The sequence below is a fragment of the Halichoeres trimaculatus genome, unplaced genomic scaffold (genome assembly GCF_033239565.1).
Source record: "Halichoeres trimaculatus isolate MK-OKI-2021-1 unplaced genomic scaffold, fHalTri1.1 fHalTri1_scaffold_10, whole genome shotgun sequence".
Taxonomy (NCBI): Eukaryota; Metazoa; Chordata; class Actinopteri; order Labriformes; family Labridae; genus Halichoeres; species Halichoeres trimaculatus.
The window spans coordinates 15,679,794-15,705,761 of record NW_027437187.1 but is presented as its reverse complement, the minus strand read 5'-3'; the positions used below and the strand labels follow the sequence as shown (position 1 = coordinate 15,705,761).

Here is a 25,968-nt window from a genome sequence, read left to right as displayed (position 1 = left end):
ATCCAGCCAAGTCTTTGAACATTTAATACATTTATTGTACATGCTACAAATGATACCAAAATGTAGACCTAAATGGGCAGAATTATTAAGCTCCTTGTTATATTGAATTACAGTCTACCATGTTTACATGGACAACATTTCTTGCCTCATCTAAATCATTCCGACAGGCGATATTGGTTTAAGTGTTAACATGGCATGCAGCTTTATCTGGTTTGGTACTTAAATGCTCCTACACATTAAAAAAGAAAGCTGTGTCACATGCACAGAGATTAAAGATTAATAATGAAAAAAAATAAAAAGACAGAAACTGTTTAACAATTAAAACAACCAAGGGTTTTTTTCTACTTTAGGAGGAAAACTGACCTATTTTACTTTTGAAGTTAAAGATCTGTAACCTGACACGCCATACAGACAGTTTCATATATCCGCCACGGAAATATTTCACTAGTCCATCTGGGTAGCAGCTCTTCAGATTTGTTTTCAGAGGCGGGACCTTCAAAAAAAATCAGCAGCTGGTGATTGGACGACCGCTCTGATTGACACACTCACCACAGACCAATCCGCATTAAGCCACGGTATGAGGTAGCTTATGTTTGCCGCTGCTGAGAAACAATAGACAAACAACTACAGGAACACGAGAAACAGTTGTGATAATGGCATTAGACGACTGCTGCTGTTTTTGTAAAGTCAACTTAAGAATCAAAGGAACACTGACAAGTATGAAAGTCTGCTGATGTCACGTCTGCTACCACAGCTCCCGCCTCTCTTCCCTGATTGGGCCGGTCAGAATTGACCTGAAGAAATTGTTGGTCATTGGAGCCTGACAAGATGGATCTGCAGGATTTCAGAAACTGAATCAGGCAGGTCCGTCTGCTCTGCAAGGTTAAAAGATCTGGGCTGACAGAGATGAGCTTGCCTCTTAACTTTGTGACCTCCAGTCAAGTGAATTTTATCCACAGAAGCAACAGGTATTCTATATAAAACTTTAAATAAGTTCAAGTGTAAAAAAAAAAAAAAAAGGTCAATAAAGTCAGGAATATCACCCAAAATAAAAATCTAGCATTTTAGAATCATCTTAGCTTTTTGGAACATTTTGAGATTATTCATTCATTTTCTGAACTGCCTATCCTGTTTAGTGTTGTGGGTGGCTGGAGCCTATCCCAGCTGTCATTGGGGTGAGAGGCGGGGTACACCCTGGACTGGTCGCCAGCCAATCACAGGGCTGAAGAACACAACACAAACAATGCAAAATCATTTTTCATAGTAAAGCAATATTTGTCATGCATTTTGAGATTAGGTTGTTTTTTTATACTAATTAGGACAGTTGAATAAGAAGCCTCCTCTGTTCTTGACCCTAAGCAGGCTTAAGTTGTAGAGTAAAAACACATCACGCTCAAGTCTAAGATACCTTGTTAATTCCCAGGGCATAAAGATACTTTGACAAATATCCTATTTGACATGATATGCCTGTATCTGAAAAGTAATTAGCAAACAAACTTAAGCTTTCTATTAGTTCAGTGTGGTAAGAGTGTCATCAAAAGGAGGCTTTTTTAACATTTGGGCATAACTTTTGCAGCACTGTGTTCAACAACTTTGACGCACTCAGTCATTAAGAGTAAATAAGTAAACTAGTGCTGGCTAGTTAAGCTGATATGCCATGTAACAACAGTGTTGTCAAACTGTCCATTTTAAAGCTGTTTAATGTCACGCGGTGCTCAGTGTGGGCAATGTGTCCTATCACTTGTTGTCTGAATCCGTGTCCCCATGGAGTCTGTCTGGCTTGACGACTACTCTGCCAACATGTGATAAATCTTTTCTCTTTGGTTGGGTAAATAAATTACACACCAGAGCCCAAAATGAACGTCTGGACATGACAGTGCACACTGGTGCTTGCTACCACAATAAAAGCCTCCTACACAGAGCGGACTTCACGAAGCAGATAAAACTTCTGACTGTAGCCTCATTGAAATGCAACACTAATAAAACTACACTGTGTAACAGAATTAAGATAAATACTAACATAAGAAACAACAGCCTGCTCATCTGTTTTTTTGTCTGATTGACACTGACGAAAAATATAACAATTCTGAAATTGACAGAAATTTGTCGTAGCGACGGAGAACCTTAATCGCCGCACGCATAAAAGAAAAACATAGACCAGCTTTTATTTTGATCAGTTTATCAAAAGATTTCAACTTTTCAGCGTCCAAATTAAATTTTATAATATCTAACCCGTCTGGGCTGTTCTGAAATTATGGTTTATGTAAACACAACTACTGATGTCTAAAACTTCTGAAAACAAACATACGTCCTCTCATATGTTTGTTCTGTTCAAATCAAACCTGTTTCGAGTAAGATTTAAATTTCCTTCACAGACACCAGTTTGAAAAGTTAAGCCCAGTGAAGGGTACTGGAAACAGCTGAAATAAAAAGAAAAACATTTTTAGTTGTGCTTTTGAAGTTCACCAATTCTCTGGGATATTTTTTGTCAAGTTAAAGTTGCCCCAGTTTTTTCATCACAGTGCATGATGAGCTGTAGAGGGACAATGATTGGCTGTGAATTTCATTTTACATCTGTCTGGTCATCTTTTCTTCTCCTACTTTGTTCTAAACAATTTTACATCCGATCAGTTGGCTTCTCCTTCTTCTCTGCTGCACTTTTCAGAGGATCGAGTAACAGATCATTCAACCAGAGACTTTTTTATGGTTGAAGGTAGAATACCAATTCAATCCACTGCTCTGTAGAAAAAAAAAAAGCCTTTTCCACATGAAAAAGCCAAAGTGGTGTATTCAGTTTCATCCTTCATCTTACACTGTGGAGACATAAAATCATCCACTCAAAAATGCATCAATGAAACATGTTTTCTTTCAAGCACATGGTTTGTGATGCAACTTGTGAGATCGAGGAAAAGCTTGTGAGTTGAGGCAAAACTGAGCATTAATGTTTGTTTTTGTCATGTTTTGACTACTTGTTTATGTGGAGAGAAAAGAAGAAACCTGAGAATATGTCAGTCATCAATAAGTTCAGCGTTTTACACCACGGCATGCGTGCTCTGTATTTTATCATATGCTGTCGTCGGGGGTTACCGCTGTGGATGCTTGGCTCGCTTTATGCAAGCCCTCATTAACTGATTGCTGATTTCCTCGTAATAAATTTAACAACTTCTACTGAACAACAACAAACTTCTTCAGTAAACCAAGCCCTCGTGGTTGCATTAATTACAGCAGCACAGATCTTCTGATGCACCAGTGAGACTCGCTGCATAGAAATTGAGGAGAGAGAAACTGTCAATACTGCAAACCCCTGATAAGCATTTTAAGTTTTTTAAGGTTGGACTGAGTGTTCGAAAAAGTGAGAGATGCTCCGAGCAGGCAGTACTGCTGACAACATTTCTGGCATTTGAATGAAGCAAAATTTATTTTTTTAGGACAGTAGACAGTTTTTAGTAGATCTGCAAAAGTACAGATAAATATGGAATAAAATAAGCAAAAAGCAGATGTGAGAAGATGGAGACATGTCACGCCTCGTTGGCTGTTCCTGAGTTTTGGCTGCTTCTCTCTAGTTCTGGGAGAACTTGTAACAGTTACAAACACTCAGCCATCTGGCAAACATTTGGAGAACATTTGTGTGGATTTAGCCGGCTGGAGAAGTTTGGAAAGTTTCATCTGCTTCCTTTCAGATTAAAACAAACTGGTTACTCATTTATACGTTGCTCAGCCACTGCTTGTCAGTCAATCAACCGTTGTCCCTAGCAACGATACAACTTGTATGTATCCATAGATGAAAGAAAGGTAACTGACCCTCTCCTTAATCTTATTCAGCAAATTATACCCTTTCATTTTTTTTTCACTTTCAAACGAGCAAACAACTGAGACAAAAGAGACACTCACTCAATCTTCACCATCGATTCACCAGTTGCAATTATCATCATGTTTCTCCTGTCCGGTGAGGCGCAAATTGAAAAAGCCAATAAAGATTGGTTTTCCTCCTGCGAGCTGCCATCTTGTGAGTGTGTGAAACGGCCACTCTGGATCTCTCCGTGCCTCCCAGCCAGCGGCATTGACTCATGTGTCGATATATACCTGCAAATTTCAACTGGCTCAAGTGAGAAAAGTCAAGGCAGTGGGTTGTTTAATGACAGAATAGATCCAGGATGACGCTCAAAGAAATTGATATCCTGACAATAAGAATGGAGTCAAAGAAAGCGCTTCAGCAGCTCGGCCAGCAGCTGGATTAATAGACTGCTTGGTTAGCCTGTGGGATGAGATGGATGAAGAATAATCACCTTCTTTCCTTTAATCTCCACTGTTTCATTGTCACAGTCAGTGTCCAATCCCTACCCTATTATTTTTTCTCTCTTTGAGTGCAAATAAAAGGTGAGATTGCATTTGATACATGCAGTTTAAAAAGCTGGTAAATGAAACCTGTCTCATTGATCAGAAAAAGAAAAATACAGCTCTGAAAGGGCAGACAGGATATGTGGTTTCCATGGTAATAACAGCAGCATCATCTTTAACTGTAAGAGCAGCAGGTTAGATTGAGTAAAACATGATGACACCATCATTACATCATTACATCAGTACTATAATGGACTACCGTGAAATAGGATTTTGATGCAAATTCAGAGTGTATCACTTTCAATAAGATGAGGTGAGGAGAAGGAGGAAGAGGATGGTGGAATGACTAAAGAAGAGGGATATGGATCTCATAGGAGAGGGAGAAGAATTGGAGGAATGAGGAGTAGAAGATAACGGACTCCTGCATATTTTTGCCTGTCAGATTTTTCTACACATTCAACTGAGAGAAATATAAAGTGTTGTGTTTATTCAACCCCAGATTTCCCCCTTTTTCAATCAGCAGCATTAAACTGTGAATGATTTTATAGAAGCTATTTATGGAAGTAGGAATAAGAAGTTGAATGCTGAATAACTTAAGTGAGATCTATTTTTTTGTACCGTGTAAATAGTTGTATCTGAATGGGAACCTTAGTTCAAGAGTTATGATAAAGTACAAAATACTGAATTTGTTTACTCATTTCAGAAATAATTTAGCTGGTAGTTGTATGTAATAAAGTCTGGACAAGATAAAATATAACTCTCATGCAGAAAATAACAGCAACACCTGCACAAGGTCCTCTTCTCTATTTTCTTTTCAAGACAGTTGCTGTTTTCTTCCTTATCTTCTCATTAAGGCTGAAAAACCTAAGTTGTGGTAGCTTTGAGACTTCTTAATTTGATCACTTTTCTCACAGCTTTGTAGGTTTAAAATTCCTTGCTGATTTCTGTCAAGTTTTCCTCCACAGGTCTTTTTTCCTCAGCTGGTAATTTGGTCAGCTATGAACTCTTTATCTCAAGTTTTGTACTCTCTTAATACTCTCTGATTATTTTAAAGGGACAATGCAGGTTATACATTATAAGTCTGCATAAAGAGACATTATAGCTATTGCTAGTTCCAAACTCTTGTCCTTAGTTAGACTTTCAGTACAAATGTAAATCAAGGACATATCTATTTTATTCAGGAGCACAGATGGCCTAGTGGCCTCGGTCATGCTCCATGAGGATCGCCCTCACACGAGAAGGCGCTGGTTTGAATCCAGCCTGTGGCCTCTTTCCCACATGTTCCTCCACCGAATTTACCCTGTTTCCTACTCTACCCGCTGTCCTCCTCTATCCAAATAAAAAACATAAAAGGCCCCCACTAAAGATCAATAAAGTATTCTGATTCTGATTCAAAAACATAAATGAAAAAAAAAAGTGTATTTGTTATAGGAATAAGTAATAAACTGTTATTACATCAACAGTTAAGAGGAACTTACAATGGATTGTTGTATAGGGAGAAATGAATAAAACGTGTGGGACCAAGAAAACACAAAGAAGTCCATGAGAAGCTACAATAAAGAAAGAGAAAAAAGAAGAGTTAACTGTGGAGAAAAAGGTGTGTAAGCATGGGTGGTGAGGGAGACAAAGACCCTGATGAAATCAATCAATAGGCTCCAGGGATCTGGTTTCTGCTCGGACAGCATGGGGACAACAGGGATCAATGCAAAGAAGCCTTATGGGCTGGTTCAACAGAGGAGACGATACATTACCGACCGAAACCACACTGCAGGGGAATGAAGGAAAGAAGGGCGACAGCAGGAATAGGACTGTGGGACAAAAAGTTAGGCTAATATTTAACTTATTGTGAAGTTTTTCAGTAAGATAATATGAATGACCTAAAGATCCAGATCAATCTGTTAACAGCATGCCTGTACAGCTACATGAATGATAACTTGTAAAATGATGCTTCAATCTTTTTTTATGGAGCATCAAAGGGTTACATGGAAAGGTGTCCCCTTATATACTGCTTTTAGAGGCCAGGCTTAGATGAAAGAGTGCTGACTAAAAGGAAATACACGAGACACTTGAAAGCTGGCACCTATAGAAAACTCCTCAGAGAAAAGCTGAAAAGTGAAGCAAAACACGAAAAATCCCCTCCAACTCGTCAGAGATATGGCACCCGCTCTAACTCTGTCAAACAGGGAATACTGATGAAAGCAGGAAGCACTCCCATAGGAATGCAAATGAATGTACTCCGCCTCTCCCTGAGACCCAAAGAAAAACATCAAGCCCACACCAACAATTTCATGTCCAATGCAATCACTCCATCCATCCATATATCTATCCATCCCTGATGCCGCTCTGCCAAGTCTTCTTTATCTGCCTCTTGTCTAAATGCCTGTGCGGAGGGAGATTTGGCAAGAGGGATGAGGAGAGACGGAGAAAGCTCTGCTATTGTTCAGTGTTTTTTTGTCAGGGTTCTTATCCCTGCCTCAGTGCTATTGTTAACCGGTGCTTTGAGAGTCTTTATGGAGCAGAGGAAAAATAGAGGTGCACAGGGTTTTTGTCGGCTTTTATCAAGTGGCAACAGGAGCAGGAGCTTGCATGTTTAATACAGTATACACTTGTACGCTGATGACACCATGCTCTACAATCCCTTCCAGCAAAAGCCCTTCAAAACATTTAGAAATCAGGGATGCGGCTTCCCATAAAAGGCCTGGGACTACCAGCTCTTTGATTTCTCAAGGACTTTGCTCCAACTAAGTAAGGCAACAGATCTGACAAAGTATGGTTCAAGGACAAGTTGAAGTAAGAAATATGATTTAGTAAAAGCACTGTGGAAAAAAATGTAGTGAAGAGTTTAAACAGTTGCATAAAAAAGTCATTTTAGGATAATTCAGGGAAAGAAATTAATTCAAAATGAAATTGAATGAGATTATTTTCAATTGTATGACTAGTAGAGTAGAATACATCTAACCTCAACTTCCATGCTAGGAGGCATGTTTCATTTTCAGATTTTAAAATGTAAACATTTTATAATGATAAACAAGACAACCTTGAAAAAACATAGTCAATCTCAGGATCAGGAATCAGTTGCATTGAAAATATTATCCCTGTATATTTAATCATTTCACAAGGGCATTTTTGTTCCTTTGACATCATTAGCTAACCTGAAGCTGTTTTACACCCATACCACTTCACTGATTATCATTTCTGCATGATGAACCAGGGCTTAACAAAACTGTCAAGGACCATTTCCCTTTACAGTTAGCAGACGGGATTTGTAGCCCATGACTAATTGACTTCCAATGCCTTAATCGTCCGTCTACTCTGACCACACTCAGCAGGCATTCATCATATCAGTGTAACAGAAAAGAAAGGGTAAGAGGTGAGGAGAAGAAACAAACATATAGCCCAGTGTCAAGTCATTTGGCCTACTGACCTTCACCCAGCACAGCCCCAGCATGAAACTGATAGGCAAGAACAAACAACCAGCCGGTAACAGCTTATTGCACTGACCGCTGCTGGAACAGAGCCAGAGAGTGAGGCCAATAAGGAAAGAGCAGGAATCCTCGACAGGGAGCATAAAAGGATTGAAGCTGATCCCACTAAAGCTTTTCCTCGCTCTCTGAGCTGAAAGCTTGAAGATCCAGGAGCGTTTCAACGGGTGGCATGGGGTGAAAAAAGAATCCCACTGAAAATGACTGGCCACCACAGTTGCAAACCCACAAGCTATAACTGGCTATTTGCACAGTTTGAAGCAGGTTTTCGATTTTTTTTTTTTTTTTTCAGAGTCTAACAGCTAACTGAATAAAGATGCAATTTTGCAAAAACACCAAAAGTAAAATGTATAATTGGTAGTTTGATTTAGATACACTTTTTGTTATACTGGTTAAAACGAGCTATATGTCCCAATGGCAAGCAATACATGATGTGCCCTTAAATGAGAGCGAATAATTTCCACTATCTACAGCAGGAGAAAACCCAGGAAAATATCAGCCAATCACATCGATTTGGATCCAATCTGTTAATCAATCAAATCTCGTCCTGCCATTTTGCCCTCCTTCTGCACGTACATTTCACCGGTACGCACTGCCCCTGACTTACTGCGTGTTCCCGAGTTTAGCTGTGTACAGGTTCGCACTCAGCAGAAGAATGGCAGAGAAATTACCCATACCACGATTACTGGTAACCGCTCCTCTGGCTAAACAAAGCAAGGAAAGAAAGACAGAGGCTGAAAAGGCCGAAACTGGAAAGAAATTGGACAAAGCCAGGGCGAAAACAAGAGTCAACATTAGCCTGATGAGGTACTTGGCTCTGGGCTGTAGTCTGTATCAGAGTCTAATAAACTCTCACCACAGGGGCTCTGACAAGCAAAAAAATCGTGATGTTTAGTAAGTCCTACAGAAAATGTACATGCACTATTTGTATTATAGCTTTACTCCTGGTATCATGTCACAGGTAAAAGTGGATAATGCTAGCATGGCAGTTGTGAGTACTAAAAAAAGTCCCATTTGTTTATTTGTTTTTTAGCTTTACGTTTCAACGTTTTGGTGTTTCCTTACCGCTAATGAGACGTGACTCAACGTAGTGTAAAACGTAAAATGATGTGCTGAGTCCGTCTTTCAGTCATTCACAATCATAGTCGCGAATCGGCGGCGCTCATGCATGTGAGTGGGGCGTTGCTTTGGAGGAGCTCCAAGGGGAGGGGGAGGAGGGGGGAGGCAGAGTCATGACAAGATGCTACATTCAAATTCATGCTTGTTTTTCAGGACAGCCAACCCTGCCTTTAAACAATAAATCCTTTTAGCTGCTATGCTGATTACGTACAATCACTCAAAGTTTATTAAAACTTGCTGTTTAAAGTTTAAATTTACTGCCATGTATACAGACGTTGGTGACCTGCTTGTGCCCCCCAGTCAAAAAGTCCTATACACACCCCTGCTCATGACCTCTTTTGAGTATAGGCACATTTTATATGGGTGGCTTTGTGAATGTAATGAAAGTCCAAGGTTTTATAAGTAGGCCTTTCTGTTTGTTTGTGTCCACTGGTGGGAAACTGACTGCACACACTGAGCTGTTGGTCTTGAGAAACAGCCGTCAGACTCTGTTGGCATCTGTTCATGAGTGGCAGACTATGAAGCCCGCTCAGACCTCAGTGCTGGAGCCCTGCCTGCCAGTTTACAGGCCCACAGCTCGGATCTCCATCCTCTGTGAAGCAACACGGGGCTGACAAATGCCTGAGAGGTGATAGTGAGAATGAGTGAAAGCACTGAAGCAGCCCCTGGAGGAAAAACAATTCTGGACCAAGCCCTCAAATAGCCTCATATAACGCAGCTGTCAACAACCTCCAAGCCTGAAAAATGACAGGGAAGACTTGACTGTTTATAAAGTTACAGCTTGTTATCAGAAGCTTGTGGATAAAACCAGCCATTTGAAGAGAAAATGTGTATCAAAGGGAATAGATTTATAACCAAAGGGATATGTTGAATACGTAACAACCAGTACTTAAAAGGTTTGAATATTAAAAGGTAAACACCAGAGAAATCCCAAATTAAGTTGTAGTCCTTTGATTTGGTTTGATTTAAATCTTCAAATAACTTATTTAAAAACAGCCTCATAAAAAATAAATTTTAAATTTTTTAATGCTTTGGTTGTCATTTCTATTGACCATGATGGCACTGTTCTGAAAAAAGATTTAAGGATAATGAGGTTTAAGCATTGAGACAGGGTACAAGTTGACATGGTTGTATATGCCAGGTTTATGATACATGCAATAAATAAACGTGCTTTCTGATGACTGAATTAGACTCAGAAAAATTTTAAAATGGAGCAAAATCTTACTTTAAGGTCAAGAGTTTCTTTAAATTAGCTTAATTATGCGGTGCAGCTGTTTCGGGTTATTGGTAGTTCATGAGACCAATCACCAGTATTTAGAATATTTGCATCAACAGTAAAAACCAAAACTTTCTGTCACAATCAAGTGTTTGGTTTTTAACAAATACAACAAATGAATTTTTAAAAGGCTTAAACAAATGTTTGGGGAGATTTAGTCACAGCAGCAAGACAAGAAAGTATATAGTGCAAAAATGCATAAATATATTAATAATATAAGTGTCAACTAGAACAAAAATGTTCATCAGAGACAACAGCTTGGCCATCATTCTCCTGTCAGTCTCTATCTCCACAGGGTCCAGGACTGAGCTGGACTTCTTCACCAGTCTCCTCAGTCTCACTCTTCTGTATCCTGATGCTCACAGCAGGTGAAATCCTTCCAATGTGGCATATGTGTCTGGTGTTAGCTCTGTTAGCCATGTCTGTGAATAACATGATGCTAATCTGCTCGCCCATCTTATTGGAGATCAATCGTACATTCTCCATAACGATGGATGGAAGGACAGGTCGATGACATCTCTTCCTAGCTCACACCTCAACACCAGCACGCCATCCTCACCTCCCTCTCCTCAGCTCCCAGCACCAACATGTCAGCATCGACATGATACAGGTTGCTCACAGGTGAAGCCTCGTGTGTAAATAATGCAACCATGGTGACAAGTAGGATCGACACACAAATAATGACAGGCTCCAAATATGAAGATAACCAAAAATATAAGTAAAAAAACTGAAAAAACAACAATGAAAAGAGAGCTGCTGCAAAAGGCCATAAAGGCAGCACCTCACAACTGCCCACTACCATACAGAAAATCTGCCAAATGTGGAATATTGGCCATGATAAGCAGCCAAGCTCAACAATCAGTCAACCCCTCGAGCTGACTGAGTGGTAAGTGAATGCCTAAGGTCTGTGTTAGCTTCTGACAAAAGAGCCAAACTGTTCTGATTCTTTCAAATAGATGACTCAATTTTTTGAAATTAGGATTAGTCAGTTTAAAAAAAGATATAACCTACAGTTATAGTTGAATGTAAAAGAGTGTTAGGGGTCATGACATATTTTTTATAACAGGCTGTTGACATGTTTATTTCCTCTCATAACAAAAATTTACCTCAACTGAACACTAAAGGGAATAAAGACATTAGCTATCTGTGGCTTTAAAAAAAATATCTTGGTAATTTATCAGCCTTTCATATAGTATGAAATAAGTGGCAGCTGCTGGTCAGTCAAGGAGGGGAAGTTCATTTTTTCCCGGCCTACATCATGAATTTGTTTATTTGTTTAAACGTAAATTCTACCCTCTGTGTCAGCTTGTTAGCAGCTAGAGCTGCTGAGACTACGACAGGCTGTAAGTGTGAGTGACAGGGGGAAAAGCTCCACAGCTGTAGCTGTAGCTGCTTATTGGTGAAAAGAGAGAGAATCTTTAACACAACACTCTTCGTTTTTAATAAAAGTTAACTCGCTGGGGATCGATAAAACCTCTGGATCAGTCCAGAACAACTGACTGTTAAACTCAGAGGATGCTCCGCTGGAGAGTTATACTTCAAGATCGCTGACTGGCTCATTTCACTGTCAATCAAAAAGGAATTCGGCCTCAGACAGATCATCCAATCATCATGCAGAAGCCCAGCGTCCAGGCCAGCCCAATGCCTCATAGACCCCCAGAGACACTGAGCGTCTGATGGGCGGGAAAAAGCCCAGCGTTTATCCAATGACTGTCCAGTTTCCACAGTGGAACAACCCACTTTACGCTTCCCTGCTGGAACAGCAGACCCCCAGCGTCCAACTGTGTTAAAGCACTGAGACGCTGCAGGGATGAATGTGAAGGAGGTGGAGCCAGTTACCTGTGATAGGTAGCTGATTCTGAACAAAAGATGAAGGGATCCATATTTTGTCAATGAAATGTACACACAGCAGAACATATCGCCACTTTTTTGGGGACATTTTAGGGGAAGCTGAGCTTCCCTTGCAGTCTTAGAGCAATCGCCACTGTATGAAATATAGAACTCAGAAACAGATTCTCTAATCATCTTCCTCAATGTTGATTTATTTTAAGTATACTACCATCAGTTAAGTCTTGATTTAGTTATCTAACCATCTCCATTGCTTCAGTTGCTACAGATCTGAGTCAGAGTAGACTTTCAGTAGCATCATGATTATAGTGGGAGAAGACCATAGTGTGTTGATGACTAGCAGCAAAACTGTAAGAACCAAAACCCTCACACTGACTCCGTTTGAGCGCTATGATTACTGTCTGTTTCATCACTGTCTTCTTATGTATTAAGTGCTTTGGAAAGAGCTGACCCACCATGAGAAAAAGCTCTGACTTCACACAGCTTGCTGTCTTGCTTACTTAGCAACAGACGGGAGTCCACTAATAATAGCTCTATTATCCCCCCCTCTCCCATTTAAACTGTCAACCTGCAGCACTTCTTCGCTCCACTCCACAGACTCTGGGGCCCAGGCTGGCACTGGAGTCCTTGATTAAGGACAAAAATGTAATTAAACTCTTCTGGTAACACAGGAGACAACACACTTGAGAGAAGTGGAAGAAAACAAACACGGAGATCCCCAGGGAGGGCACTCGTACTGATGTACTAAATGCCTCATGAGAGATCCGTTTCCACTTAGCTGATGTCTGGACTCTGTCAACCAAATGTCATGGAAAAAGCCACTGAGTCACCACCTGGATTTAACGCTGAATCCCTCATTGGCTATCCCTCTCTAATCCGGGACAACCTTTGAAAATGTTAAACAAATGTTAAATAAATGTAAATGCAACCTGAAAAACAGTTGTCTGTCCCCGATCCTCAAAGTGAAATCTAAATGTCAAATTGAGCTATTGTGCTGGGATGCTAATCCCTATATTTGGGTCCATTTGCAGATTACATGAAGCCTAATTCCAGGCTAGTGCACCCAGCACCATATCGTTTCATCCAGCTGATGAGCCATGTGTTTATTTACTAGCCGGTCCCTGCTCCCTGCTCCTCATCATTCTCCGGCAGGTCTCCCTCTGCCAGCACCGGCTCCCATAAACCATCAGCAAGGCCAGAGCGATGTACGGCGGCCATATTTACAGCCCTGAAAGCAATTGGAGGTTAACAATGAGGCCTGGCTGCTGCAGTTTATGACCTGCAGTAAAATTGCCACTATGATTAAAATCTCCGTCAGGTGAAAGACAATGGTGCAGCCCTTTCTCTCAGAGCCTCTTGTGAATTATCTCCTTGCACTGGTCCTGCCTTGTTCTGCTCTGCTCTGTGACCTCATTCGCAGGCTTTATACCTCAGCTAACTGGCCTTTCACAGCACACCGTCTTATTATTGTCTCAGAAAGGGTACAGCGCTTTTGGACTGCCCTTTATGCGTGTATGTGATGTCATCTGGATTACTTACTATATTTTTTTGTCAAAGCACAATAGACTTTATTTATTTCCAAATCTTTCCACAGGCCACAATTCTAAATTTGTGACATGGTCCAACCCCAACAGACTCCAACTCAGACAGAGAACTTGTCCTACTTTCTGCTAGGTACGCAGACACAGGTCTCACTTTGGTCACTGGTTATTAAGCTTGAGTAAACATCTGCTCTCCCCTGCTCTTTGAGTTGGTTTACTCATGTATAAGGAGCAAATCCACGACCAAAACATAAGGAAAGTTAATATTGAAGCTACATGACATCTGCTTATTTTTCCAGCCTGTCATCCATCACTGTTAAGGATTAAACTAGCACAAGAAACAAGCACACCATCCATGGGTTAATACTGATCACTCAAGATAAAGAAATGTTGGCAATATTTAGTCAGTTTGCTATTTTTGCTAGTCTTAAAATCAACACGTTTGGAAAGTTAGCAGCTGATACAGCAGCCCCTTCTCTGTTTGACTATGCTGCCTGCATGCATGCAATGAATCACATTAGCAGAGGGAGAAGAACTGGGCACTCACTGCATGAGATCTGTCATCATTTACACCTCTACTGCTTATCTTACTGTGGCTATTTGTAATGTTATGTGTAAATGTTGTCATTATTGTTAACAACTGTCTTACATTCCTGTAGCACATGACCACCCTAAGGTACACAATAACAACAAGCCCCGTCTAAGTGCACAAGAGTTATATCACAGGACCATGACAGGCAATAGAATACAGTGCACCTTTGAGTGGGTGTGTGTGGCACCGGGAATGTGCCCCATCACCTTGTCGATTTTTTTCTGACAGAATATTCACTCTACTTTGACATATTTATGACAATCCATAAGAGCAACACACATCGCTGGAAGTGAATATTTCACTGCGGTGGGCTTCAAGCCAGGATCAGATGGTGCTCTGCTAACATATCACACTCTGTTGTTTTGAACTGATGAGAAGGATGTCTGAATTAAATCTTCTAACAGCAAAGTCTGGTTGCACTTTGACTATTTCTTTCCATCTTTCGTCATTCAATATTTCAATTAGTGAAAATAAGCTCTCTGTTCTCGTCTTTTATCGTCCTCTAGCCGTGTCGTCTCCTGCTGAGCTCAAACTCTCTTCTCTTTTATTCCCTGTTCATCATTCTTTCCCTCATCAGGTACCTGAGATGAAGGGGTGGAGCCAGGAAAGCAATCTGCTTCTGACAGGAGAAGAGTGCAGAGCATAGGATGCAGGTATATCTCATCCATATTAATGCACCAACACACACGATAAATGTATACAGTTAAAGGACAAAACATACCTCGCTCTATATGACCTTAGTGTCAGACTGTCAGACTAAGTGGGAACCAGCTGGAGCAGCAAACACCGAACCACACAGTCACAATTCCTGGAATCTCTAGCAGGTTTCATCTTGAAAAGCAGGTGGTCAGAGCGGTATTCCAGCCTTTCAGAGGAAGCAAAAAGTCGACTTCTGTAATTGCTAACCCTGACACACTCTGTCAACTATTTAGGCTGCAATTTCAGTGATTTGCCAGCAAAGAAAGAAAGGTGCAGAGGCAAACGTTTGCTGCTCAGCTGCAGCCTTTCACAGAGCCAGAGAGGAAAGTAATTACTTCCTTCATAGAGGATCCCCTTCCTGATCGTCTCACCTCTCTTTACTGCTGATTTTCTCTTGTTTCCTTGTTTCCACTCATCTACTTCCTCTCTCTTCTCCTTTAGCCTCTTGAAGTCCACCTTATGTACTCAGATAAACACTTCATGTGTTTCCACGCGTCTTCCATCCACCTGATGACAAATAAACAAGGCCAAGCACATCTTAAAAGACTATCTTCAGGAACCAGCACCCTCTTCTTACCTTTACTCACACCTCGAATGCCACTCTGCTCCTTCTGTCACCTGCACTTTCAGAGAAGTAGGGTGCAGAGACAGAACGGTGAACAAGCAGAAAAAAAGTGTTGCAGGTCTAAAAATGTCCTTGTTCAGTTAATTTAAGCAATGCACCAGTGTGTGTGTGTGTGTGTGTGTGTGTGTGTGTGTGTGTGTGTGTGTGTGTGTGTGTGTGTGTGTGTGTGTGTGTGTGTGTGTGTGTGTGTGTGTGTGTGTGTGTGTGTGTGTGCGTGTGTGGACAGTGCCTGTGCCTCGATGCTTTAAGCCCCCAACTGTGTGTTTGTGCTGCTCAATTGCAATAAGGTCATTCCATTTTCTTTTAGGCTGTCTATTAATTTTTGAGTGCACACAGCCTTGGGGGCTTTTCTGTTTGTTTTCATGCGTGGCATTTTGGTTTCATTGTCTAAAATGTCTGAAATGGCAGCTTTAGTGAGCTATTAGTGCAGCACAAAACACCAGAGGAGCTTAACAGAAGGGGAAAATATGGAAGAGGAGCTTCTGTCCTGCTGACTGATATAACAGCACATTAAACACACCAAATCCTCTCTGTCTCTCTAACTATCTCACTGTAAAACTGGGCTCAGACTTAGAAAAACCTGATAGACTTTTTTTTCTTAGTTGTCTCCAACATGCAGATGCTACATCTGAAATACAAAGTGCTTTGAAAATCACTAGATTCCAAAAACGACACATTTCAACAGTGTCGAGATTAAACATCCTGGATTTTCTTCACTTAAACTCAACATATTTTGAAGATCAAAAAGAGAAAAAAACTCAAAGGCACTAAGTTTGGCTAACTATGAGCCCCTAGCTTTACTTTAAGATACACTGAAGCAATTTAAAGATGCAGAAGTGAAACAGACACGACCAAATCTTTCTTTTCCAGCTTTGAAAAAACAGTCCAGGACTCTGACAGTCAGACTTCAGTCCCAGTTCTAGGGACTCTTGACTCAACTTGGCCTTGAGCACTTATAACTTGAATTGGAACTTGTACAGTGATCACAGTGGGGGGACTGAAGAGAGAAAGATGAAGAGGAGCACTCTGATTAATTCATCAGTAAAGCTAAATTAATCTGGGTTTTATCCATTGGGCTGTTTGTTTGTTGGCATGTGTGTTTGCCTGCATGTGTGTTCCTGTGCCATCTTGTTTAACAGTGGTTCCAACCTGAATGCCTGACAATGCTAACGATGATGTGTTTGGCTTTTATTGATTTTGCAATAATCACAAGCAAGAAAGTTTGAGGCGACAGAGACAGCATCAAATTTAAACGGACACATATGTCTGGATACCCACAGAGGGAAGATAGTGAGATGCCAAGGTTACTTGGGCCAGTTTGGTCTGCAAGCTAACAGTTAAGTTAGATGTTTGATTAGTTAAATTCTTATCAGTAGGTCTGTTCAACTCACAACTCTGCAACAAAGGATCATTTAAGCCCCCAGAAACTCTTAATAAGAAACTACCGTTAATAAATGAAAAGTGTTTCCTACACATCCAAAAAGTTCCCCACAGCCATTTGTGCTCCATACAGTGGACTTCAATGGTGAGGGGACACAGATAAGGTGGTCAACAACTCTGCTCGGGAGTAATCCTGTTCTACCTTATACTGTGAGACTTGATAGCGTAAAAAATTAGTGCTGGGCAAGTTAACGCGTTATTTCCGCGTTAACCCGTCAATCTATTAATGCCGTTGAATATTTTATTGCACATTAGTGCATGTTGCTCACATGCTTTTATTTTGTAAATGTCTGTTGCTGACCGCGACGGAACCGGAAGTGAAATTGGCGGAAAAACACGATGAGTAACCAAAACAAGCATGGAGAAGAGGGGCAACGCCACGGAACTTAAAGGCGCTCGCCACTTAGTGTATCAGTCCGCGCGCGCGGTGTGCCAGATATAAACAAACGCAGGTAGTCTGCCAGGACGAAGAGACACGATGAGAACTAGAGTCTTATTTAGCGGTGTTTTTGTCTGCAAGTAACGCGCTGAACATTCTCTACATTAAGCGTGAATGCAGACCGATATCAGAGTTTTCGGTGGGAGTCCGTTTATTTGTGTTTTTGGTCAAGTAAAATATGGCCCCGTCTGAGTGCAGAGGAAACCAGCAGAGGAGCAGGGAGGGGGTGTTTGGTGTGAGCCCTGGACTTCTGCTGCACAAAAACAATGCTGTAGGGGTAATTTCTGCCCTAAACCTTGTGATAGCACCAAACGTGTTCCATCCCAGAATATCACTTTAATGCCCTGACAGTGGCAATACACTTTAATTTTGTATTTACATTTTGTAAATTTGATTTGCACTAAATATGTGATTTAACTATTACTGTATAACAAGCACTGATTTGGTGTTTGCATGACAGATGTTATGGCACTTTCGTTCATATGGCAGAACATTCCAATAAAAGTGCACTATACACTGCTTTTGAATTCATTATTAGATTTTGAATTTACAATGCAATTAATTATGATTAATCAGGGAAATCATGCGATTTATTACAATTAAAAGTTTTAATCGTTGCCTAGCCCCATAAAAAATACATTATTATGGCAAAGTTTACAGTTTTAAACCTTCATTAATTCATGTTATGAGTCCATCTGTTCACTTACTTATTGCTTTAAATGTAAAATTTGGAATATCTGTTGTTGAAAGATGTGGTGCCACCTTTTTTAAACTGACAACTTGACATCGACATCAAAATACTAAAACTCTTGTTGCACATTTTGGCAGTTTTACATTAATGATTATAGTTTGCTGTGTTCCTTAGACTAAAACAACATCATAGTCACTCAAACTAATTTACAAATATGATCATATTTCTGGATGATGACAATGAAAATTATCAATGTGCAACATTCATCATTATGTAGTCTATGTTTAACTTAGTGTTAACTGTAGGTCTCCCTGTTTAGTAGAGTGACCCCGCTACAACCAGGCATATTACAAAGTAAATTGTCTTAAAACTTAAACACACACACACACACAAGCAGACACACACACACACACACATGCATCTTTTGTTATCAGGTCTGGACACACAGACTTACAGCTTTGACCTTTGGTGCTGACATTTTCTCAGTGAAGCAGCGTTCTCAGTGGAGCAGAGCCACATCGACTGCAGGTGTCAATTATGTTGCTTAGTATTTCCCAGAGATGTTGGTGTTGAATGTGCAGCGCTGTGAAACACAGTGCGCTATGTACACACATAGAGATGCTCAAACACACACTTTGAGGTCAAGCATTGCCAGAACAAAGAGCTGGTAAATGCGCATGTAAAAAATAGATGGAGGGTGAAGCTGTGAGGAGAAGAGAGCATTGTACGTGTTACAAATAGAGCTGTGTGATAACCATAACTGTTGCTCACTCTTTTACCCTGCTGATCATAAATCCAGCAAAGCACCTCCAGCAGCGGGCGAATACTATCTCCGATATTGTGATTGTGATGATTTAAAGCATGTTTACCGTGTAAGTATAAACACAGATCATCTCAGTGATCATTATTTAAAGCAAACCAAATCCATCACTTGTCGTTTAGGGGAGGAGGGATGTAGCAGTTCATAAAATGCATGCCTTTAACTTTCTGGCACATTTCAGTGACTTCAGCAGAATCTTTACTGAATATTTGAGTTTCAGTTCACAAAACTGTCTTACCCCCAGAGCAGCTTTTCATTTTACTGTTCAAGAAGAGAAGTCTTAACGCTCTCAGGCAGGTTTAGACTTTAGAGGAGGGCCATTCAGAAAAAAAAGAGGCTGCCGGCTTCCCTTCATGACTCTTATCTCTCCGAGCACATTTCCTAATGCCTTCACTTAAATCGATTTTGAAGACGACTGCATTTTTATGGAATAAGATATATCGTCTCTTCTCTTGGATGTAACACTCGGCTGGTCAACATCCATACAGCGATAGGGCAACTATTTGAGTTTTAAATTTGATGCTGTGTGTGTGTGTGTGTGTGTGTGTGTGTGTGTGTGTGTGTGTGTGTGTGTGTGTGCGGGTGTTTGTAAGCTACAGCTTGTGTGTGCCCAAGTACAAACTGCAGATGATAACTTGGAGTTATGCTGAGCTGCACTTTTGCTGCATACTTTCCAATCTGTCCGTAATACAGTTCATAACACAAACAGAGAATACAGAGCATGAAGAGATCGTTTTCTCATTAATATTCAAATCCGGTCTCAATTTCCAGGGCTCTTGTGCCACACCAGTCAGCTGTAAAAAAAAAAAAAAAAAAAACTCAGGTCCAATGTGGATTCTGAGGCGGGAGAGGGTAAACAGCTCAGAAAAATATCTCTGTTTATCAACAAAATTTAAAAATTCAGCTCCCACAGCTCGCTTAACATAGAATTAAGAAACTTTGTAAGAAAATGTTTCATGACTAATCCTGCAACAGAAAAAGCATTTTAGACCAAAATTGGTCCCCCTTGCCTCTTAAAACTGGGTCAGCGCATATGAAAATCTTGCGTGAAAAGACAACCAAGCTATAAACACAACAGAAATCATCAGTCTGCCGAACTCGACAGCTTGCTATTGAAAGATGTTGTCAAATGCCTTTGGTCTAAGCATTACAAAACTATTAAGAAAAGATTAAAGTCCCAGTATGAACCTGAGCTTCAACCACTTCTTTTGATGAAAACTGCAGTTCCTTCAGTGTCCTCTAGGCTCAAAAAATCAAGAAAACCCCTTGTCGTTTTACAACACCCACCTTTACATGGGTACATTGACATAGTTTGTCAGAGTGTTTGTTGACAAAGACGACATCAGAAATCCCACACCATTCTACTTTTGATTGGCAGTCTTACAGACCCACTCCCTCTCATATATACCGAAATGACATAAAATGAAAAGCAATACATTTCTATCTATCTATCTATCTATCTATCTATCTATCTATCTATCTATCTATCTATCTATCTATCTATCTATCTATCTATCCATCTAGATAGCTATATGCACATGAGCAATTGAGAGGAGTCATGTAGAGAAGAGAAGAGAAGAGAAGAGAAGAGAAGAGAAGAGAAGAGAAGAGAAGAGAAGAGAAGAGAAGAGAAGAGAAGAGAAGAGAAGAGAAGAGAAGAGAAGAGAAGAGAAGAGAAGAGAAGAGAAGAGAAGAGAAGAGAAGAGAAGAGAAGAGAAGAGAAACCGAAACTGAAGTATCAATCTCATCACCCAAGTATTAATCAATACTGATCCCAACGTAGGCATCAATATATCAATGTTTTAGATTAATCAGCACACCACTACTCATAACAGTATATAGATCCATATATATTTTTTATGAATGGATCGAAGAGCCGTACACTGAGGGACAAAGAGCCACAGGTTGGCCACCCCTGCACTAGACACAGGCCATCAAACGTGTTTAACGTCCAAGACTTACCATATGTGTAAAAAGGTATGATAGGAGGCTGATGAGGCTTACTGTATCTTTGCGCAGCCCTATTTCCACCTCTTTGCTAGTTTATCAAGTTAACTGGTTGGAGTCAGCATTTTCAACACAGCAACGTCTTTTTATCATTTTTCAAGAACCAAGAGGTGATGTCACTGAGATCACATCAACATTAAACACAAATTATGCTAAATATGAATCTACGAGTCAAAAATCAGCCAAGCAAGCTTCATTCAGTGAAACAGCATTTACACTGTGTCTTCAGCACTTGATAAAGAGTCTAACGCACTGTATTTTAAAGCCCTCTCTCAGCTGCTTTACACCCAAACCTTGTTATGTGTTACGTCTTAATAGCAGTGTTTTAAAGCTTACCATAATAAAAACACTTATGATATAAAGTACATTAACTGCCCTGCCTAATTAATTTCAATTCATTCCATGTAGAACAGCTTTTCAGGGCCTGTTTTATAGCTAAGTGTAATGGTCCTCTCCAGAAGAGAGGGAGGTAAAAGCTTTTTATCATCAAAACATCTATAACCAAATCTGATACATCCCATTAATCTGTCTGCAGCCCTTGCTCTGAATAATTTTGCAAAAAGTAACACGGTAACAAGCGGCAAGCATTTAATCACTGCCGATCAGGTGCCTTTCTCAGCCCAGCGTTTGGCACCTCGGGTAGTTTTGCAGATACCTGAGCCTCAGGAAATGTGCCATTTTAAGGCAGACAGCCTGTCAAAGTGAGTGGCAAGCGCTGGCGCTGAAACCTGGTGGACTGGTGTCGAGAAAGGGGGGGAGTGATAATAAATTGCCTGCCTGAAGGCCAGAATATGAGCAGTAAATCTGGAGAGTTGGAAAAAAAACGTTTTACTTGACTTAAATCAGACAGAAACAGCAAGATACAATTTATCTTGAAAGGAAGAGATGAGGATTATAGCTCTGGATTACAGTGTTCTAACTGTTCAGTGTAATTTCTTTGACACAACAAGAGATAAATTCTTGGATAAGATGCTTTGGAATGAAAACCTGCTGTCCCGCGGAGCTAGACTGCAGAAAATAAGCAGATTTGTGGAAATGCAACATTTCCTTCCTGTAGAAGACTCCTAATTCTGATTAAATCTACTTTTTCAAGCCGACGTGCAGATCAGACAGTCAGCCATTTGGACCACATATTGGAGGCAACAGGAGATTGTCGTTTCAACACAGTCGGAGTTAATGTGCTCTGCAGGTCCTGCAGAGCTGGGAAATTACGTGGGTCCGAAATTGCTGTACTTAACCCTTATCTCCACCCACTGTCAGGGGAAATAAGACTTAAAGTGTCAGATTGTCAAAGTGGTTTAACTGCTGCATGTACCAAAGTGCTAATGATCTCTGGCGGTGGTCCAAACACTGTCTCATGTTCTGCTGTAGGATTTCACTCAGTCTAATTTAATCCCTCAGCAAAGCACCGCAGCAGTAAATACTTGAGGAGGAGGTGAGGCTGTATGATGCATTCAGATGTATTCTGATTAAAATTCAGAGCAGTGGGTGGGGTCACCAGGCTGAACTGAAGAGGGGTTTTAATGAGGAAAGTTTCAAAACAATCAAACCTGATGACAGCGTTTCAGAACATTTCAGGTTTTGTTTGTGTTGCATCAGTTTTTTTTCCCCATTATGAAATTATGCACATATAACAGAGCTAAACATTTCATCAGTAATTAGGATGTGGACTGCACTCGTTGGAGCCCCGATAGGTCTCTGCACAAACACGTATATGAGCAACAAACCTCATTGCTGCTTACTGAGAAGCATGTGGGTGTGTAGGGTGAGTGCGTTGGTGACATCTCATTCAGATTCAGACAAGAAAGAAATTAAAGACTCACCGAGGCCTCGTCCTCCCGGCTGTCGCTGGTGTCCTCACTTTTATGGTGTCCAGCTGAGGAGCGAGCGTCCCTCTTGCGGCTGGTGTCCGTCCCCTCCGTCTGTCTCTCTCCATCTGGGGCCAAGGTGAAAACATGGACAACAGGTCAGACAGCCAGCCAGGCAGCATTATCATCACTACAGTGGCTGTCATCGTCCTCATCTCCATTTTAATCATCATCATTAATGGCATCATTGTCTCTCAGATCGCTATCATTATCATCATTATTGTGGATGGCATAATTAGAGTTATGAATATCATCATGGTCAACAATGATCTCAAGCTATTACTCCCATTTCTCCCTGCTGAGCCTCTACTGTAATCGAGCCTGGATGAAAATTTCAGGGGTAATAGAAAAGATGAGATTAAAAAAAAGTGATTGTAGAAACGTAAAATGAAGGAAAATAAAAAACTATTTGGTGAGGAAATGTGGAGTTTTGGTGGGGTTGAAAAAAAAAGGAAGAGCAGGAGAAATGTGAGACATAAAGAAGAGCTTTTCTGGCTGCAAAGTGGAGCTGTTGGGATGCTGTCATGCCACAGATGGATTATGGGAGTTTTGCTGCACAATGATATCAGTAGCCTTGGCCTGAAGAGAGAGCAACCAGAATTTAAATCCTCTCATTACCTTGTGGTTGTGTGTGTGTGTGTTTGCCACAGTGTGTGTGTATTTTTGTGCCTGCCATAAAGCATATGGTCAAAATTGCCAACTGTCTCTCTGCTGCCAGCAAAGCACACGCACATACATACACACACTCTCAAAAACAGTCATGGAGGATCAAAGGAGAGCACAATTCAATACAGAGCAGTAACAGGATATTCTGCACTTTATGCGACTCCAGTTATTTGGAGTTACAAGGAGCGAGCAGAGATTCACAAGGTTTCTTATAAGAGCTTCTACCTCTGCGAGGAGTACGTATAAAAAGGGAATCCATACTCTATTCACTCCAATCTCTTTTTATTTGTGTTGCACGGCATTCATTCTATTTCCCCCTCTGCCGATGTACAGTGCTGCAGCGGCTCAGATGGGCTGCCATAAAATGTGGCGCCTGTGCCATTGACTCTTCCATAAAAAGCAAGAGGAGGGGGACTTTGTGGTGTCCCAAATGCATTACAGTGAAAGTGGTTCATTACTGTCTGCTGAGAAGGGGTGGCTGTAGAGTCCACGTATACACACACATACACACACACACACACACACACCAGGGGATGGATTGTGATTAAAAGACAGAATGGGGAGAACGGGCAGCTATAAAGCATAATGAGAGCTAATGGTTTTCCAATATGTCCTCTTTACAATGAGTGTGAGTGGGCTGAATTAGATGGGCAGTGAAGGAGGTAGTATGTGTGTGCACTTGTGTATGTGTGTGTGAGAGAGAAGAGGGGCTGCAGAGAGACTGATGTGGTCAAGGAGAAGAGAAAAAGACAGAGTGAAGGAAAAAGCAGAGAATCATGAAAAACATAATAAATAAATATAAAATGATTAAAAAGTGAACGTTTCTCTGAGGTACACACTGTTCTGTACCTCATGAAAGTCTCCAGCAAAAATATTTATGTTGATGATTTGTTTCCCCATTATTTGAATATCATCTTGACTGTCTCACATCTTTCCCTTCACAATCACACTTATTCCAGACAACTGTAATAAAAACCTGCTTTGATCTAAAAAACACACACTGTCTCCTTTTGCTGAATAAATAAAACAGAAGGAAGCACATCTTGTTCAAAATCCATGCCTCCAAGCTGCTCTCACTTTTATTTTCAGGTGTAAAGGGTTATATAGTGTTGTATGTTGTTTTGAGGTTTGTACACTCAGAGGGAAAGTGTGCTGGAAAGGTCAGCCCGACCAAAATAAAAGCAAAGGGTACCAAAAAAAAAAAAGAAAAACCAAATAAAACCATCAGATGGAGTCAGAGAAGCTATCAGGGAGAGCTATTTCATTGTCCAGCGAGGCCACGTGAGATGTCGGGATCGTGCTGTGAGAACCACAGTCCAGCTCGACATGGAGCGTCTAAGTACAGCCTGTGGGGGTCTATCAGTGCCCCGCCAGATCAAAGAGCAAACACCAAAGAGTAGAAGTGCTCAACTTCGTCTCACTTCAAGCCTGACTTTCCTGCCATTGTTGAGCCAAAAATAGTCGGACATTTCATCTTCACAATTTCTGATCTTACTGCGCTACTTAAACCTCCACTGTGACATTAGAAATGTTGATTTCAGCAGCACATGATTTCATAAAAGAAGTTTCCTCCATTCATTCACCTATCCTCAAACTCCACAGATATGATACTGTGGCTGGCATAAAACAATTTCCCCAATGGAGATGAAAAGCGAATTCATTTCCCTGTGTCTGCGGTTCATCCTTTGCCTCATATTGCTGTTTATTTTTGTGATATGTCTGAGCAAACATGGTGTGAGTCACTGCCTGAGTCAACCAGCAGCACATCTCCCATTAACCGTTTATCTGAGTCTGTAATGAGCCAGCAATGCACCAGGGAGTGAGGTGAGCCTACCCTGTGCCTCTCCTCATTTATGAAACTGTTCACCTTCAATACGAATGAGCAAGCAGAGCGCAGAATCCTCAGATCAGAACGATCTAAGTGACAGCTTCAGTGGAAATCAACTCTCTGATACTTCTCTGAACTAACACTTGGTCAGGATAACATGGTGGAACACACACTTTTGTATGATAAGGATTGTTTGTGGTCATGACTGTGATACTCTGCATCATCAGATGACAGAAAAAGATTGTGTATTGTATGCAAAAAGAAAAGGAAAGCATGAAAGATCTTCAAACTGACAGCAAAATGTATTGGTTCTTGCTTTAAAACTCTAATTAATAAACAGGAAAAATAGTCAAAACAGTAAAGAACCTGACAGGAACAAAATGATATAAAAACCATGGAAACATCAGCCTGGCAACACAGAGGATTCAACCCACTCTAGGAGGTAAACTTTCACACAAAAAATGTGCTGTCATATTATTTTTTTTTATTCTTCAAGACCCTCGAGCTTTGTCTTTTGAAGTCTGAGGAGAATAATCTTGGCTGAACTCCTTTGCTGGGGAAGTAAGAGCTTTGAAGGACTGAAAGTACAAAATGTGTCCCTGTACTCTGCGCAGAAGCTAACTTATCATCATGGATATAACTTTATGCTCTAATCTATATCATTTTGGTTGGAATTAAATCATTAGTGC

General features: G+C 40.7%; 1 protein-coding gene across 1 annotated transcript in view; it reads right to left on the bottom strand.

The window, feature by feature from the left end:
- b4galnt4a (beta-1,4-N-acetyl-galactosaminyl transferase 4a) overlaps positions 1 to 25,968 on the bottom strand; it is a 209,132-nt gene that overhangs the window by 119,067 nt on the left and 64,097 nt on the right. The window contains exon 2 of the mRNA XM_074677975.1: positions 22,741 to 22,853. Within this exon, the coding sequence (XP_074534076.1) occupies positions 22,741 to 22,853 (113 nt within the window). The remainder of the gene's footprint in view (positions 1 to 22,740; positions 22,854 to 25,968) is intronic.